Raw genomic sequence first — 18,726 nt, forward strand, 5'->3', positions numbered from 1 at the left:
TTTTCTCATGTACAGGTATAGTGCAAACAGATTCAGTCCTAGCCTTCCACTTTTAATTTATAATAATTTTCTTTCATGCTTCATCATTTACAGATAACCCATATATTGTCATGCCATTTGAGGATAAGTCTAAGGAAAAAAATATAAGCAACTATAATATTGAAAGTCCATGAAAAAATATACTATTACACCAATATGGAAGGATGCCAGTGCAGAGGTCTGTAATTTAAGTCAGATAACTATTTTGATCATTTAGCCTACAAAAATGAACTATTAACTCCCCTATTTTTTTTAACAGGTTAACTGTACAAGAACAATTCAGAATCCTTATGAGCATACAGATATTTTTGCAGGTATATAATTGTTTGATGTATATGTAATCTGCAATGTTAATAAAAATACTATTTATATATGTACACTTACTATAGGATCTTCACAAATGCTAAATCTGTAACAACAAAAAAATTTTATTCCTATTTTATCAACTAATTTTATTATTTCATACCAATAAACTGAGGATGTATTTCAAGTTCATCAAAATAGTTGAGAACAGTCTCATCGTCTGTGTTTAACTCCCTGAAGAGATTAAGAGATTGTGGGAACTGGTCCTGCGTATAATGAGTTCCAGCAACAATTCTCTCTGGCAGATTTATTATTCTGTTTATAAGGAATTCATCCGATGCAGTCAAAGAAATAACAAATTCTGTGAAGAAGAACATTATCAGCACCCATATATTATTGGTTTTCATCTTTCATACATATTTTGTGTTAAGAATAAATTTTAAACCACAACTGAACATAAATAGATGTGAATTATATATATATGTATCTTTATACATAAATTGTCAAATGCTTATATTCAACTTATCCATTTAGAGCAATCCAACAGTGTTGAGACATGTCTGTAAAGAGGCTACATATTCCAATTTCACCAAATTTTCTCAGCACTGTCAACATGACATTCTTGCAATAAGCATCAGAAAAACCTTAACAGGAGCAATGCAGTGTAGTCCAAATTTTCTGAGAAAGCTATCATACAACCAATACATATAATAAGTATAGGAGGGGAAAAAAATTCTTATGAATGGTGCAGCCAAAGCAGCAAGTTACACTGGAAAAATTAGCAACTCACTTGTTTGTGAAGTCATCAAAAGTCATCACCCTGTATTGTGATTTTTAATCTCACAGTTAAAGGTGTTTCTGCTGAATTAAAGTAATTTTTTTAAAAAAATCTAATAGTACATTAAAGACACTATGCCACCACATGCCATAAAATTTAGTGTCAATGTTATTTTAGTACTATTGGTAGATGAAACCACCAGAAAACTTTCAAGGATCCATAAAAAAAAAAAAAAAATCTTTCTTCTGTCAGAAATCTCGTATCTGTAGTTTCATTAGGCTGAATCTTGCAGTATTTTATTAACCATCCATTTTTACCTTTTAAATATGACTTCATATAATTTATCACCAGATAGTCTGATATTTCTATTAATATTGTTACTCAGTATTACTGCAACCTGTTGATTTAACAAAGCCAGGAAGTAATTTTTCCGGTATCAGACAGAAATTTGTATAACCAAGTAGAGACACAGTGCTCCCTCCCCCCCGCCCCATGAACCCTCAAAAAACAACCCCAAGAAAACATCCCCAAAACAATAAAAATCCTTTTTGGACCATGCTGTTTTCTAAAACAAGTTTTCTCCAAGGCTGAGAAGGTATCTTCCTAGAACTGATCCCATGCCCAAAGTCCTTTTTAAGGGAGAGAAAGTGTTACTTCTCCACCCCATCATAATAATTCATTCATATTTCCTCTTTTGAAATGAAGGCTAAAAGTGGTTTTGTTTATGAATAACAGAAATGTTTTACTTCAGAAATCAGCAATTCATAACTGGTTACAAACTTGGTAGAAGCTTGCTTTTTAAATCAAATGTTTGTTCCCTTCGTGTAAGTGCAAGGACTAAGGAATTTTTGAGAAAGTTCTGAATTTTCTTCTCTTCGACTGAAGCTGGTAAATTATAATTTACTGAAACACTAAGCATTTGATATTCAACCTTTTTACTATCTAACTGTACACATCCTGTAATGCAAAAATATGCCAAATGTATTGTTTGAATGTAATCAAAACTTCCAAAGAAATCAAGAATAGCAAAAACATGAGGATGAAGTCATTTCTACATAGAGGAAAACCACTCTGTTTTAATTCCCAGCTTAACTGATGCATTAAAATTAATTTGGTAACATCTTTCAAGATATCACACTAAAGATAAACTTATGTTTTTTTAATATGCCAAGTTCAGGAGCTCATGTTTATTCCATTAATAGCTGCTGTAATCACAACAAAGGCAGCCACTACTATTGCTATCAGCCAACAGTTGATGGCATTTTCACAAGAAGAAAAAAAAGAAGTATAAAACACCCACAAACTGAACCAAAACCTTCCTTTTGATTGTTCACTTTCAAATAAGAGGGCAGCAGCATTACATGAATTAGATATTTACTTTATGTTAAATTAAATATGAACAGATGGAGCGATATTTTAGACTTCTCGGTGGTGACAGCAGTATTTGAAATCTGCTCTGTTTATTTAAAAATAAATCTATCAAACTTACCAGGTGTGATTAATTCATCACATTTAGGTATTTTGCCTTTTATTTCTTCTTCATCTTCACTTTCCACTAAAACAAAGGTAAGAAATGATTGACATTTTCATTTGAAGCAACAATATCATTATATTTGCTAAAAATGTGCCCAGTACACAGATTTGTCTACATTCAAACTACTAATTGTTGGAAATTAATCTAAACTGGTCACCAGTTTAGAGAATTCATTAAGTAATTCATGCTGCCAGCCACCACAGGATTCTACTATGAGACACTAGTAGCTGTTTGCCTATACAGCAGAGATACGCACATGCATACACAATTTAAAAATGTGTCCAGTTTTAAAACTGCTGTCCTGACCCTGGTCTCTCCTCCTGACAAGTACATTATTCTGCCAAAAACAGAGACAAGGCTCAGAACAGTGAGTAGAAGTGTTTTACAGTAGTATGGTTAAAACGGTTTCTGCCACTAAGTGTCTGCTGTTCTGAATAGTACATAAAACTGCCTGAAGAGCATCATCTGAGCATGCTAGTTTACAGCCCAGCATATTAAACTGAATAAGACAGTGTTTTTTTTTTTTTTCCTTCAAACCTCATGGTGTAATTTACATATGGATATGATTCTTAGTCTTAATGCATGGACAATGCTTGCTCACAGTTTGAAATGTATGTTGCAGAGCTCCTCTGAAGTTATATCTGTTGTAGCTGATCTAATATATCCACTCTAATAGAGCTAACAAAGCATGTATTGGTGCACTGACTGGATCCTCTCAGTAACCAGCCCTTAAATATTATGAAGAAATTCTGCCTTAGAGCTTGCTTGAGTGGAGTAGATCAACACAGAAAAATAAAGCACCCTCTGTATTTGTGCATCTCCTTAATACTTTGCCAGCAAATATAGTCCGAAAATTATCTTGTGCTTGAATTAAATAAGGTGTATTACAATCCTTCTTACATTTTAAGCATCATGTGAAAACAACGTTCATTTGCATCCCGCACTGTAGTCATTACAGTGCTGATGCACTTCAAACAATATGGCACTGAGAACAATAATGATAATGACAATATTGGTAACAATAAAAAAAAAAAAGCAGCAGTACTTACAATGAAAAAGATCTGTTGCCTGCTTGTAGGTCTCTGGGAACCCATCTAAAACATATCCCTGATTCCTACAAGGCATAGATTTGAGCTTATCCTTCACAAGTTTAACAACGTACTGGTCATCTAGACGACCTAAGACACAAAGAAGGTTAATAGGTTTATGGAAAATAAATATCTGAAATTATTTTACTAACATTTGATTTCATTTATCAGAGAAACTTCTATTTAGACCTAAAAAAATATGTATTTTGAGTTACCATTTGTATACTACATGTTGTCAGTGATCTACGGAATATAAATGTGTAGCTATAAAATAAAATTACATTTGTGTTTACAAGGATATGAATATTAGAACTTTAAGGATACTAAACATGAAATTAGTTTACTTTAGAATAATGTGATCAGTTTTTAATAAAAGCAACAAATAAATATTTATAGAAAAAAATGTGACAGCATTTTCTATTTACAATTAACAGTAAGACTTAAAGATAGTCCTGCAAAACAAACGTGAGGGAGGTTTTTGACTTTCATTTTCAGATGAAAAGATTGAGATATGAAGTGGTTTATTAACTTGGCCTACAGTGTTGAGCAAAGATGTGGGACTAAAAAGTTTGATTTGACCTGTTTTTTTGTCCCTTTGCAACTATTGACTCCAGTTTCCTACTTTATTTTGCTTTGGCTTTTGAAAGTCTTAAATATTTATAAACCATTGTAATCATAAAGGTATGTCACTATTTCCAAAGGCATTATTATTATTTTAAACAACAAAGCAAGGCATGTAGAAGAGATGCGGCCATAGATCTCATTACTGAAGCTTTTGGGTACGTTACAAGTTCATTGCTTTGCAGATACACAAGATCCAAATCAGGCAAACCTTTAGTGATAAAATGCAATTTTAAGGGGGATCACTTTATAGTGCATGGAAAATGTTAAGCACTAAGTCAAAAACTACATGACTTTATTCATATGTAGGTGATATTTAGTACCAGTAATGTCAATTTTAATTGACTTTTTCCAATATGCAGACTTTACATTATTTACAGGCTTCAGTAAATACTATTTACCTTTTAGAGATTGCCAAAATGAGGTGCAAGGTACTTAAAAACCTCACAATCTCGTATGACAGTGCACTAATTCTTTTTCTTACTAGAATACTTTTCTTCTTTGCAAAGTTCATGAAAATATGCTTCACTAACTTTTTACTTTATATTATATAATTTATGCTCCCTGTTCTGAGAAGAAAACATGATGTTTTTTAAAAAATCTATTAAAGAATCTAGTGCATCTGAGTATACTGTTTTTACTTATATATCAACTTACAGGGTAAAAAGAATTACATTAAATGTATAAAAAAATAGAAAGATGGAACTTCTGCAATTAAAAAAGCATCACAGTATTTAAAAAATATATCACTTTTAATATACCAGGTATATAATGTATAATGTAAAATATTCATTTTTAAATAAGGCTCATACAAATGGACAGGGCATGATTCTTGCTGTTAATAGGATGTAAAAGTTCAAAAGCACAAATTTATATCTTGATTTTCCATTTGCATAGGGTTGCGCTAGTTACCTAAATCCCATTTTAGTATTCTGTATTTCCTACCTGCATTCTGTTCCATGCTTTCTTTTATTCCGGCTAATAACTCCTGTGCTGCTTTGACATTTTTACCCTCCTCCTCTTCATCATCTTGTCCCTCTTCTCCCACACTGTCAGAGTCTATTTCTTCAGGAGCTACAACTTTCTCCTGAAGACAATATCGGAAATATGAATAGGATCAGAAATTCCATAGCCAAATTTATTTGATGCACAGATGTAATAAAAGGAAAAACAAAATAAACAATTAATTTCATGTGTGCTCCTGGACAGTGAGATACTGAGCAAACTTCAGCCTCTAAAAAGAGTTCAGTTCATCCCCCAGGGATGATCAGTATGTCAAAAGATATTTCCACTCTAAAATAATGGAATTATAACTAATTGGTAAATTATGCCAAACATTTTAAAATAATAGAAATTAAGGTAATAGCAGTATTAGAAAACAGCAACACACCAGATTTGCTATTGTTTCAGAAATCACGTCATTTATCTTAATGTGATGTAGCTTGTAGTGTTTGCAGAGCTCTTCAGCAATGGTAGATTTGCCAACCCCAGGAGGACCATGAATGCAGACTTTGAGCGGCTGGAAAAAAAAAGATAAAGATATAACACTATTCAAACAATAGAGATGTTTTTATGTAACAGGAACAATCTTTTTACTATAACTAGTAGGAAATAACAATTATAATTGAAACTGAAAATATATTTTAGTTTTATTTATTTATGTGTTTATTGTTGAGTATCTCCTGTATCTTCCACAGGCTTAGAGTAAAACAGTTACTTAATTTAAATGTACAACTCTACCACTGGAGAAAAAGCATGCTTCTATTTAGTAGACTCACAGACCAACCTATAGTGGCACTACTAGTGTTTGAATGATCAAGAGAGACAAAACACAGCCCTATAGGTAGGATGCACTGAATTTTGGAATAGAGGTGGCATACATTCTACTATATACATGCAATAGCTTTATTTCCCAACTGAGGTAGAGTTGCTGTGATCACAGTGGTTATTCTCACCTCAAAAATTTCAGATCCATCACATCTTAAGATATTATAAATTTCTCATTTCAGCCTACCTAGCCTGTGGATGAATAAGTGTAATGAAGATGCCAGTATACACTTATTAAATATATTATGCAACAAACTCAAAAACATACATCATTAAATGCCTATCTTAATTCAGTAAATCTGTCAGTGCAAACTCTGCAAATTTAATAGAGTAGTGACAGGGACAGAGGTCTAGCATCCCTCTCCTTGCCACAAGTGAGCCTTCCCTCTCCTTGCCACTTGCTATGTATACATTTTGTACTGATTTTTTTTAATTACATGCATAGGTACTCAGATGCAGTAGTTTAACCCAAACACAGATCTGATAATCCTTTCAGAAGCACCCAGGGGGTTTTAATGAACAACCTAAAACAATAGTAGTTGTATTTTGTTTTACACCTCCTGAACTCCTGTTCAAAGTTTGAACAAAATTTAGACATGCTGAACAGCCTTATCATACCAATCAATATTTGAAAGCATGCAAGCATTTTTATGCACTTTTCAATAACCTTCCCTATACATTTGAATCCAGAAGTTCTATATATTAAGCTAACATAGGAAACAGCAAAGTTACTCGGTACATTACACAATAGAGCAGGGTAAAATGAAAACTGGATTGCAATTGGATATACTAAATATAATGTAACTATATACTAAATAATGAAAGACACAAAATACTCACCTAACTACTGACTATTATAAAAAAGTTTAAATAAAGGATACACTTATAGTGTTCTTGAAGCAAAATATACTGGGAATGTATACTGGGAATATTGTATACAGAAACTAGTTTCAGAACCACACCTTCTCCATCAGTAAGCTCCTTTGCTTTACAGGGTTTCAGTTTTAAGCATGAAAGAAATAAAACTTAATGATTATTGTTTTGATTAATATTCCCTCTTTTTTAACTTCTTCAATTTAATTTTCAGTATTTTTGCTTATTTTGCATCTAGATCAATCTTCCATGTATTTTTACTTAAAGAAATTAAAGCTTGTGCTTATATAACCATTTCTATTGGGGGAAAAAAAAAAAAAAGAACAGAGCACTTTAAAATAGTGTACACTAAACCATTACCAGTAATCCTCGACTTTGCTTGTATTCCTTGACGATTTGTTCAATGTTCTCCACCAGTCCTGACTGAGCAATCCACTTAATGTTGAAAGTCTCATTCAGAAACATAGATTCCATTCGCAGGTTCACAAGCAACATATCCAACTGCATTTGCTGAGGGAACAAAGCTACATTTATTTACAAACTTAAGCTATGCATGCTAGAAGAACACCATTAGCTTAAACTAGAGACCAGAATGGAGGGGTGAAAATAAAAAGAATTAAAGCATAGGGGGAAAAGGTTTGCACACAAAGCAAACCAGACAATTTAAGCTTTTTAAAAATGTAAACATTTTCAATGTATTTTTGTATTTGAGTATTCTCAATGAACTATTAGAACATGAACCATTAAACAATTATTCTGTACAATAAAAAGGTTTCATATAATTGCATGGAAAAACCTCTTTCATAAATTTATCAAGCACCATCTTAAAACTACCAGGGTTGTAATTTGTTTCTTTCTCTTACAAACAGTTTATTCCAGATAAATAGATTAATACAACATAATTTATGTATGCTGCATTCATCAGCCTTAGTTGCATTTCATTATTAACTTTTTTGTTATTTTTATCATTTTTGTATGTTTTATTATAGTGCTCCAGTATGCTCAGTGCAACAGTGACATTGGTGCTTCACTGCTTTTCTAAATCATGTTGTTAGTCCTCAAAATAGTCTGTTCTTTGATGGTTAAATTTTAGTTTGCTTGTTTTCTAAATTTAAACTTAGTGTGAATATATTTTTAGGCATGTTTTAGGGTTAAATTATTTCTGTTGAAATAAAAAAAAAAAGAAATATATTCAATTATATTTCACTTTTAAGTTTACCTCCTTAAGTAATAAAAGGAAAAGGTACTAACTGTTAACTCTTTGCTCAGGAATGCATTTTCTTTTGGAATCTTCTCAATTTTTCCTGGTCCAACATTTTTACTGATACACTATCAAGAAAAAAAAATGCACCTATCAAACCAGATTCTTAGAAAAAAATTGAACCGAACTTCTGTGGATGAAATATGTGCTTTGAATTTTATGTTACACTATACCTGAAAAATCGGTATACTGATCTGAAAGACAGGTCAAAGAACACTATATTAACTTTAATATTAGTATTAAACGCCTTTGTTTTGCTATTTAATTCCTCTTTAGTACTTTCAACAAGAAAACCCCAAACAACCCAAAACCACAGGAAATTGTTCTGAAGTTCTTAAATCATATGTATCTGGGTGTCCTTTAATGCATTTAATTTATTATAATTCCTAATAATGTACCTCGTTATTAGCCAGTGTTATTAGGCATATTGGCCTGTAATTCCCAAAACATTTCAGGAACCTCTCCTTTTTACATTAGCATCACATTTATCATCCTCCAGTCTTCAAGTGTCAGGACAGTGCTAAACAGGAGGTTGTATGCATGCATCAGCAATTCAGAGTTATTTAATCCTTGAGTTACTTCAGACCCCTTCAGTGAATACCATAAGACTCTGGTGGTTCCTTAGTATTCATTTTGTCAGCTCATTCTTATGCTGACAGATTTCATGATCTTTTCTAATCTGTTTTCTTCATCTGGACATAATAATAACTTTTTGAAGTCTGCCATCTTGTTTTTCTCAACAAACAAGCTGATTTTCATTTTTTCAGTTTCCCAAATTTTTCTCAAAAAGTAGCATGCAATGGCCTTATGTGGCTAATAATGTGAGTTCAATAGCCTGTACCCTTCTCCTCTAAGGATTTAATATTTTTAATGTTTTTTGTGTTCATTTTTACATTATGCTCTTTCCTAAGGTTGACCCCAGCGGCAAAAGTTATTTTGACCTTTGCTTCTTCCATAGGAATGTTGACTAATTGCATTATGGTTACTTACACAGAATGGCTCTTCAACTATTAACTTTTCGGTGAAACCCTGTATTTGTACCTGAACCAAAACAAAGGGTGCACCTTCTTGTGAGCTCCCTAACACACTGTTCCATGAAACATTCTTTGACACACACAAAAAAATTGGGCTGTTATGTTTGGTCCTTATGTAACATTTGCTCAATCTACATAAGCAGGTCTTCTGTTATATCGTATTAGTTGACTCTCACTATCAGTGCAGTTCAACAGTGTTGTCCAGACTATTTCTAGACTTAATTTCAAAATGCTTGGAAAAAAAAGATATCTTCCAACAAAATGAAGGGAAAAACATCTTAAAGACTTTGAGTATCTAATTACACAACCGTGATACCCTTAACAGTTCACCAGAACTTTCTTAGGTAAAATTGCTACTTAATGATAATACTGCAAAAGTTAGTTCTGCAAAATCAGGCCCAAGTGATTTGTTCAAGGGACAGAAGTCTTGGAAGATTTCAAAATAATTTTCTATGTCATTTACTACACAGGATAATTCAGGAAGACCTAGAAACTGCTACTTCAGCAAAGTGTATAGTTTTTAAAACCTTAAAGATATCTGGGGGAAAAAAAAGAATAAAATCTCTTACCTTTATTAATTCTTGAAGTGTGTGCATAGATCCATCTACTGCAAGTATATAGTGAGACTTTGGCCTGTGGTCTGCTACATTTTGTAACACTCTGAAACATAGCAAGTACAGTCAGGGCTGGCAGTTAGAGAAGCATACTGGGCTTTTATTGTTAAATGCATTTTGGTAACAGTACAAAGAGTTTGTAAAATCTTGCAGAACTTTTCAGAGCGTGACATTTTCATATATGTTTTCCTTAATAAAGAAGCACAGATAGATGTTTTATTTGGAAAGAAGTTCAAAGGATAAAAAGCAAAATCTGCAGAAGATATTAACTTAGCTTGCTGTAGAGTCCACGATCCATTTATAGTTCTGTGGCAGTTAAATTGTATCACACTGTAGGTCGAGCACTACTAGTAATTTCTTTAAAGCATAGCACCAGTGCAACAGTCAGATAAGGTTTCCAGAAGGCCTATCTAGTACTGAAGAAATGGGAGTCTCTGACTCAGTAAAAAGGGCCAAAGAATGTTCCTAAACCCACCCAACACAATTTAAAAGCCTCAGTACTCTCTAGTAGTTTTGTATTTGTTATCTAGCTACATATCAACTATTGTCCAGGGGAAACTTTTTTTTACTTACGCTGCTAAATCAAGAATATGAATGGTTGGAATAAAATTGTTTCCATCTCCAAAAACAGGTATTGCAGGAATCTCACTAAGCCAACCTATCTGAAAACACAAATGGAAAATGGAGGAGAAGAAGATTACTTTTAACTAGAGCTAAAAAAGGACCATTTGTTTACTAGGCTAATCTATATATTCAGGATTTAATGTTCAATTTCTTGAATGATTAATGGAACTGCAGTAATGGAAACAATTCTTGAGAAATACTAACTGGCAGCCTACGAAACCTAAGAAACCCTTGGGTTTTTTTAAAGAACATTCTTTGATCTTGGCAAATGTTATTTTGTACGCCAAATAAAATAAATGCTTGGGAAAAAAAGAGAATATAATGTTGAGAATAAATATATTTTCCTGATTCCATTGATACGCCAGATATGTTCTCACTGTAAAGTACATATGGAGATACTGTTTAAAAACTATGGAAAAAATAAAAAACATAGAGAGCCAAAAAAGTGTAAAACTTTTCCACTGTAGCTAAAACATTTCAAAGGGATCAAATAATCAGTTTTGTTCACAAAAGCATTAAGGTTATCATACCAAAGCTACTAAAAATGCATTCAATTCCAGTGTGGTTTTCCCCCAGAAATTACATGTCCCTTCAGAAATAGTTGGATGCCTACCTTAAAAAAGTAGTGCAAAAGTCCTTCCCCAGCTCCATATTGATGTCCTGAGGCAACAACGTAAGTTGAAAATTTGTGTTTGTTCTGTGAAGTAAGATCGAGAAGAAAGTTTTGATAAAATTATGGTACTGCAAATGGGACACTGCCTTACCCTGAAACTTGAGTAGTTGTGTACTAAATATACCAAGTGGGTAAATTATATCACTTAAAATTTGTAGCTAAATCAATTGTTGCTTATCTTGGTAGTTTCATAAGTCATATTGCTAATATTTCCTTCAAAAAAACCATTGCTCAATAAGAATTGACGTGTCCACTTTTGAACTGAAATTCTAAAAGCATTTCAAGAGTTAAAAAAGTAGAAGCAAGTTATGTAAATCAATAAAGTGAACAGGATAACTCATGTTTCAACTTTCTATTTCCAAGAAAAGTAACTCTGAAAGCTATTTTTTAATGGCACTATATTTACATTTGACTGCCTAAAGAAGTGGGAAGTAGTAGATCAATAATTTTACAATAGCTTTACTTCCATTTTGACATACAATTTAAAAAAAAAAAAAAAAGCATAAAATCCATGAACTACATAAGTGTTTTCCTAACCATACAGCACCATCAACTCACACTTTTTTGCTGACCATTATTGCATAATGTCATAAAATTGCCTGTCCTGGCTGCCTGAGTATGTAAAATGTTACTGCTTGGAGGAGTGTTGAGGATAGTATACAGAGAGAAAGAAAGATTTTTAAATCGTCTTACAGATAAAAACTTTAAAGTAAATCTTTTAAATTAGGACCAGTTAGTTTGAAATTTTTAAGGTGAAACAAAATTGTTACATAATTCTCATGTTGTAAAGATTCTACACGTTATATATCTATATAACACTGTGTAAAAGAACCTGCATTTGCCAGCAGAGGGAATAAATGCCCAGATTTGGGATCTACCTTCTTTGTGAAAAAAATGAGTCTTTTGTTATCATCTTTATAATATTTCAGAAACATAAAACTAAGAACACTGTTAGCCAGTCTTTGATTGTATAAGCAAGGCATCATATAAAGGGATGAGAAATCATAACATCAGTGTATGTATTTTTATTTATCTACTTACAAAATAAAACTTTGTAATAAGAACTATCTCTATGCAACAGCTTTGTAGTAATCGTGAGAAACATTAAAACTAGAAGTCATTACAGATAGCATAAGAGCTCCCACACTTAGTTTGCTTGGGTAGTACCATGAGAGATGCTGTTTGTACCCCAACAGCAGTAGCTCCCAGGGTTGCTCAGGGCAGAATGCAAACATGCCCCAGGAGAAGACATGCTGTAATTTCCATCTCCCAGCAGGAAAAACCTGCCTCTTGTGAAAGCACAGGAGGTGCTGTTTCTCAGGTCCCTTAAGAAGAATGTGACACATAGGATTTTCTGCAATTTACCTGGCAGCAGTTTCTGCAGGAGCCACTTGTGGAGACTAACAGTTTGGCACTGAGTGCTATGTTTCACTGAAATACAAACCTCTGAAACAGGTTCAGGTCTTCTAGAAATATCTAGTTAGTGTCACAAGTCGCGCATATGAGAAGGTACTACTTGAGATGACTTGGATATACTTAATTTAAAAAATAAGGCAATTATTAGGCAAGCATGTTTAGACATGGTAAAGACCGCCACGTTCCTGTGTAATATGCCATTAAAACCACTAGGTGTCACATTCTAGCTATTATAATCAGCTCTAGGCTCTGGTTATTTTATGTTTGTTTGTTCTAATAAAATGCCTGAAGTGGGAAACTGGTCTAAATTAATGCATTCAGGAACTGTAACGTCACTAAGAACAGAGCTGGGAGATGAAAAGCTCTTCTGTCTGTGGTAGGCAAGGTGTTTCTCTGAGGATTCTGACCGAATTTGGCAGGGCCGGAAAGTCAGTAATTTATCTCTGACAAAAGCTACACAGCTTGCATGCCCTGCCACAAAGGTAAAGGCAAAAAATTCTAGTTGTAAAAAGCAAAGACTTCTAGCTCACAACTCTTGCTTAATTTTAAGCAAAATATAGGTGGGAGATACACTATCTCAGAGGGGTGAATTCTTGCTTTAAGTAACAACAGCCATTAAATTTCTCTCTGAACAGATACCAAGGCTAAGAAACCCTTCTATTCTTAGGTGCAAGATCTTCTCTATAGGCCTGATATGGCTGCTGAATCCTAGTATCTCCTGATGAGTTTTTTGCATGCGAGTGGTAACGCTCATTTCTTTCACAGATGGCACATTGCCAGCTGCCACTGAATTTAGAAATTAGTAAAAACTGTAATCCAGAAGTCTCCAGCCGTCACAGGAAGCTAATGTTGATCTGCTGGGAAGAACAGATGCTTTGGAGCCTTCCTGTTCCAAAGTGCTGGCAGAAACTAAACAGGGTCAATGATACCCACTGATGCTGCCCCTGGAGTTCTGGAGGAAAAGGACTCCTTTTGAAAGGCCCGCAAGAAGTATACATTGAAAATACTCCAGTTACCTTATCGTGTACTACTACATATAGTTCCACTATCTTCTCAACAGACATTCAGGCTGGCAAACATTTGGAAGCTAATTATATGAATACCTTTGTTTCATAGTGACTCGGTGCTTTGGACTAGTCAGAAAGATTGAGTCAATTGTTCATCTGGGTGTTACTGGTGGCAGAAGTTATTACTAGGTCTGGTGGACAATGTTTACAGCCTTCATGTTTCTAAATCACAAGTATGAAAACTATTCCATAGCCTTATAACTCCATGTTAGCACAGTAAAAGTAAGAACAATTTACCCCTCATATTTCAAGCTGTAAACCAAATTTTACTGGCATTCTCTACTACTAAACCCATGTTACAATATACTTTCTAGTGCTATTTTCTCAGCAGGGCATAAGATGACAAGTGTATACTCAAATCAGAGCAAAGGTTTTTTCTCCAACTATAATTAGCCAGATACATTTCTGCAATAGACACTAAATTATATTTATTACAGAGACCGCTGATGCACAAAGAGAATGCCCAAATGACACCATCATAGAGTGTATTTCATTGTCTTCTAGTTCTCTTTCCTAACCTCCATCTACTCCATCTCTAATGACAACAGTGTCAATTTTCCTGAGTTGTGAAGCACAATCTGAGCCACTGTTGATATTTATTTAATAATAGCTCTTAAATACAGAGAGAGGCATGGTATGTTCTCTAGTAAGATTAACAGTCTAATCAGGTCAAAACAATCAAAGCTGAAATGAGTGATTTTAAAAACACATGTAAAGTGATAACGTATATTCTAGTCATTCTGGGTCAGCTCTATGGCCATGATTTTAAAGGGAATTATAAGGTGGAATAAAAGTCAACAAGCCCTCTGCTCCAAGAGTACAAACTATCCAGAAACATGCTAGGTGTGGCCAGAACATCTTCTAAGTATTTAAATGAGACATAATATTAACATAGATTGCTAATATTTAAAGATGCCGCTTTTCTTTAAAACTATACCGATATCCCTTTCCTCTACATTCTTTCATCCTCAAGTTTTTCCCCACACAGGCCCCAGCTTTAATTCTCTCTCATACAACCAATGAAAAAATACATATTTAAAATGGGATTTACTCACTACCTAAGGAAAAAAGACAAAATTTGGGATTTGTATTATGCAGACATTTATGCTTCAAAAGACATTATCATATTCTCTATACTTGACATTTTATTAATAATTGATGTTATTAATATTTATCAATTTTACTCAAATTGTTGGCAATTTCCATTACTAAGATAATGCTCTAAGTAAGAAGACCAAGCAACCTATTTTTCTAAAAAAGTTCTTTACATACAGTTTTCCCAAGTTTGATAATGAGTTTTTCAGCATTTATATGATCAATAAAGTTAGGATGAGATTTTCTTCTGCGATAATCTTCATCAGTAAAAGGAATCTCAGGATCTTCCTACAAAGGAAAAAATGTGGCTGTTATACATGTCTTAAAACAGACCAATTTTTAAAGACCCAGATTGCTAAATTCTTAAAAGTATTTTAAACATCTCTCTTGTTTTCATTTGAAATTCCTAAGCCTTCTGGTTCCAATACTTGAGGTTCAACATTTTTAAAATGTCAGCAGTTCAATTTCAATTTTTACAGCAGATTTTAAACTTTTTAAGTTTTAAAAACATTAATTTTTATTATATATAGCATTACAGAAGCTTGAAAAACTCTGTGAACTGCTACAGACAATATTCATGTGCACAATTTCCATAAAACTAAATTTGAGAATTGCAATAGCATACTACAAAGTGCCCTACATGGTTCCTGACAATACCTAACATATATAAAGATGTATCTGTTTATCTGTCTATACATTGATTTAAATACGTATTTAATTAAATATATAGTAAATATGGGATTTTTTTATTAACTGAAGGACAGTGCATATTATGGTTAGCATAGGTCTTACCTCTTGTCCAAGCAGTCCCTAATGTCTGCATGTATCACTGTAGCCCAGTGCCTAAACTTCCCTGTTCAGTGGAATAAATTTATCAACTTTGGCAGTAAGTAGAGGTTCAGGGTGAAAGGATCATGAGAAAAAAACCCACGCTTGCTGACACTAACTTTATTAGCTATTGCTGAAGCACATACTGAAATACTTTGTTTTGTAAATGGAAATACTCAGTTTTTTTAAAAAAGCGTTTTCCTATTACTTACAGGGAGTTTGCTTTTTGCCCAGGTCATTATTGTTGAAATGAGGATGAATAACTTTGGTGTTGCAAAATGCTCTATTTCCATATGTAGGGCTGTTAAATGAAAGCAAAGGATTGAGTTTATTGTAAACTGTATTACACAAACTGTATTTTTGCTTTTATATAAAGGTCCTATATAGACTTTTATACCATAATGTTCACTGTGATATATATTTTTAAGCAAATACTCTTTATTTGGGCTGGTATAAAATAAAGATAATAAATCAAGAAAGAAAACAAATAGACAAGTAATGGTAATAAAGAATCAATTTACTGGGAATCAACATAATCTACACAGAGCTACCTATTTTGGGGAAAAGAAAAAGAAACAACCTATACTGGGAAATGATTAATCTTTATTGACTGATGAGATCCTCAAAGAAAATAAAAATGTGTTTTTTTCATGATTGAAACAGAAAACCTGCAGAATTCAAGTAAAGCTTCTTATTTTAATTTAGAGCAAAATAATTAAATGTGGATTATATTTTGTTGAGTCCTCTAAATCTTAAGGCATTATACAAGTATTTATACTGTAAACCAGAAAGCATAATTTAGTACAACTATTGTATAAAGAATAATATTGCACTTCACCATAAAAAGATTCCAGATGCCCATTAGAATTTGGATACAACAATCAGGAGAAAGTTTTAGAAAGACTGTTAGCAAGTGTTCTTTATTGGACTTTTAAGTCAAAATATATTTAAAATATTGAAACATTATTTGAATATCACAGGAGCAAATTTTCTACCCACCTCCCAGTGCAAATAGTTAACAGCTATTTAGGGAAACAGCTGCCTACACATATGTCATTTAAAGTGTTGGACCATTTTTTGACAGCTTCTTTAGCTTATGAATGCTGGAGTGCATCCCACAGTCCCTTGCTAATTAATTGAACAATTCATGCAGCATTTCTCCATCAAGAAAATCAGTTTTATATTACAGTAAACTATAAATCCCAGATAATTTCATTATACATTTATGGCAAATTTTGATGGCTGTATAGCAACGAGTTTTCTGTTCAGTTGATAGCTATACTAACCGGATGCAGCCCATGTTGCTTCCTCAATTTGATTTGTATCCTCAGTGATATTATAGAAAACAATCTCACACTCAAGCAAGTGACTTAAGAGCTCTTCTCGAGAAGAGACCTGGGGAAAAAAATAGAATCTGACATTTAAAAAGTAAAACAAAGATGAAAAAAAAAATCCAAAATTCATTTTCTTTTCAAGTTTAACTTACTGATAGAATTTAGTTTTCTAATACTAGAATATTAGAATAATTCATAAGACTGATATGAAACTTTATGTCAGATACAAGGTGATGAAATGTAAATTAAATGCTGAAACATCTAATTTACAGTACACATTAATATAGTCAAAAAAGATGAACTATTTTTAGTGGTATTTTAGGATTCATATTTTCGGTGCAATTGTGAGTATCAAAAACCTATCTATGACTTTTATAGGTATTTTAAACAAGGATCAGCTGTCAGAATGGAAAAGACATAATAAAATGTCAATTTCCTTGCAAAATAGCAACTTGCCATTTTTGTTAAATGCAGATTGACTGCATCAACGGAGCAAGTCCAACAACTCTTGCCAACTTTGGGCAAGAGCAGTGACTAAGATTAAATACTGCCAGCCATAATTTTCTGATTGAACAGCTCAGCTGTATAGACGTTTAAATCAAAATTTTCAAATGGTTGAAGAAATCCTGGATAATCAATTTGAGACAGAGGCAATTTTAGTTTCAGGAAACTAAATCAAGCAATAAGCAATCACATTCTTAAAAGCAAGCCTCCTGTAGTTAACTAAACTCTGGACATGTGGATCATCAGGATAGATGGTGTCCTGTCCATAACTACCATTTTTTTAAAAAATCTATTTTGAGTCTGAGTTCCTTCCTTTTACTGTTTGCTGTATCAGACCTAGCAGGGAGGAGACAGCACTGTGCAGGAAGTAGAAGGGATAAAATAAATGTATACGGCTTCCAGCAGCAACAAAAGGCCATTTTATTAATGCAGGTCATTTTGCATGACTTGCAGTATTTCTAACATTGTCTAATGGCAATCTGAAATGAGACTCTTACTCACTGCATAGGTTTCCTCTGCAAAATACGGTTTAGTACTCTCTGGTTTGGAAAGGGTACCCACTATTTGGTAGACTGCCTCTTTTGGCCTACTAGAAACTTCAGCAACTGAACTATTTTCATCTTCTTTCTCCTCTTCTTCTTCTTCTCCTCCTGTGCTTTCAAGTGATGCCCCAACAACACATCCGGATAAATACTGCAATATACAAGACACATATTTGTATGCAAATACATATTGAATCCTACACAGCTTCTCATGATCTTGGGGAGACACCAACACGCTATGGAATAGCCCTGATCCTGTTGCAGTTAGTGTAGCTCAGAACACAACTTTCCATTGAACAGGAAAATGTTACGGACTCCTCAACCTCAGTTGTAACGGTTTGTCTTGTGTGCTGTGCCTCAAAGACCAAGGTGCTGGTGAGTCCCTAGATGCCTATTCTCTGCAACTGAGCTCCTCTGGGCAGGTGTTACCTCAGGGAGATGTTCTCTCTCCACACCGATCAGCAGTTGCCTGAGGTATCCCCACTTGCTTTATCCACACCTCCAGCTCCCAACTCGTATTGTTTGCTCCTTAATATCTTAACCTCTCCTTGCCCCCAGTCCCTCTCCTCAGCAGCTATTTGAGGTGACCCCAGTTCCCTGGCTGTCTTCCCGCCCGGCCGAGCTCCTCGGAGGCCGGCGCCGGCTCCGGCCGAGGCCCAGGCGGGTGCTCC

The 18,726-nt window shown here is 33.8% G+C and overlaps 1 protein-coding gene across 1 annotated transcript in view; it reads right to left on the reverse strand.

Moving 5' to 3' along the window:
• Positions 1-18,206, reverse strand: part of AK7 (adenylate kinase 7) — a gene marked incomplete at its 5' end in the record, with an annotated part of 24,795 nt that extends 6,589 nt beyond the window's left edge. The window contains 14 exons of the mRNA XM_010088102.1: positions 506-703; positions 2,610-2,675; positions 3,704-3,832; positions 5,309-5,450; positions 5,754-5,882; positions 7,424-7,573; positions 8,315-8,392; positions 9,928-10,018; positions 10,546-10,634; positions 11,210-11,293; positions 15,025-15,135; positions 15,888-15,976; positions 16,962-17,070; positions 18,015-18,206. Of these exons, the coding sequence (XP_010086404.1) occupies positions 506-703; positions 2,610-2,675; positions 3,704-3,832; positions 5,309-5,450; positions 5,754-5,882; positions 7,424-7,573; positions 8,315-8,392; positions 9,928-10,018; positions 10,546-10,634; positions 11,210-11,293; positions 15,025-15,135; positions 15,888-15,976; positions 16,962-17,070; positions 18,015-18,206 (1,657 nt within the window). The remainder of the gene's footprint in view (positions 1-505; positions 704-2,609; positions 2,676-3,703; positions 3,833-5,308; positions 5,451-5,753; positions 5,883-7,423; positions 7,574-8,314; positions 8,393-9,927; positions 10,019-10,545; positions 10,635-11,209; positions 11,294-15,024; positions 15,136-15,887; positions 15,977-16,961; positions 17,071-18,014) is intronic.
• Positions 18,207-18,726: the final 520 nt, after the last annotated feature.

The sequence above is a fragment of the Pterocles gutturalis genome, unplaced genomic scaffold, assembly GCF_000699245.1.
Source record: "Pterocles gutturalis isolate BGI_N339 unplaced genomic scaffold, ASM69924v1 scaffold53651, whole genome shotgun sequence".
NCBI classification, from domain to species: Eukaryota; Metazoa; Chordata; class Aves; order Pterocliformes; family Pteroclidae; genus Pterocles; species Pterocles gutturalis.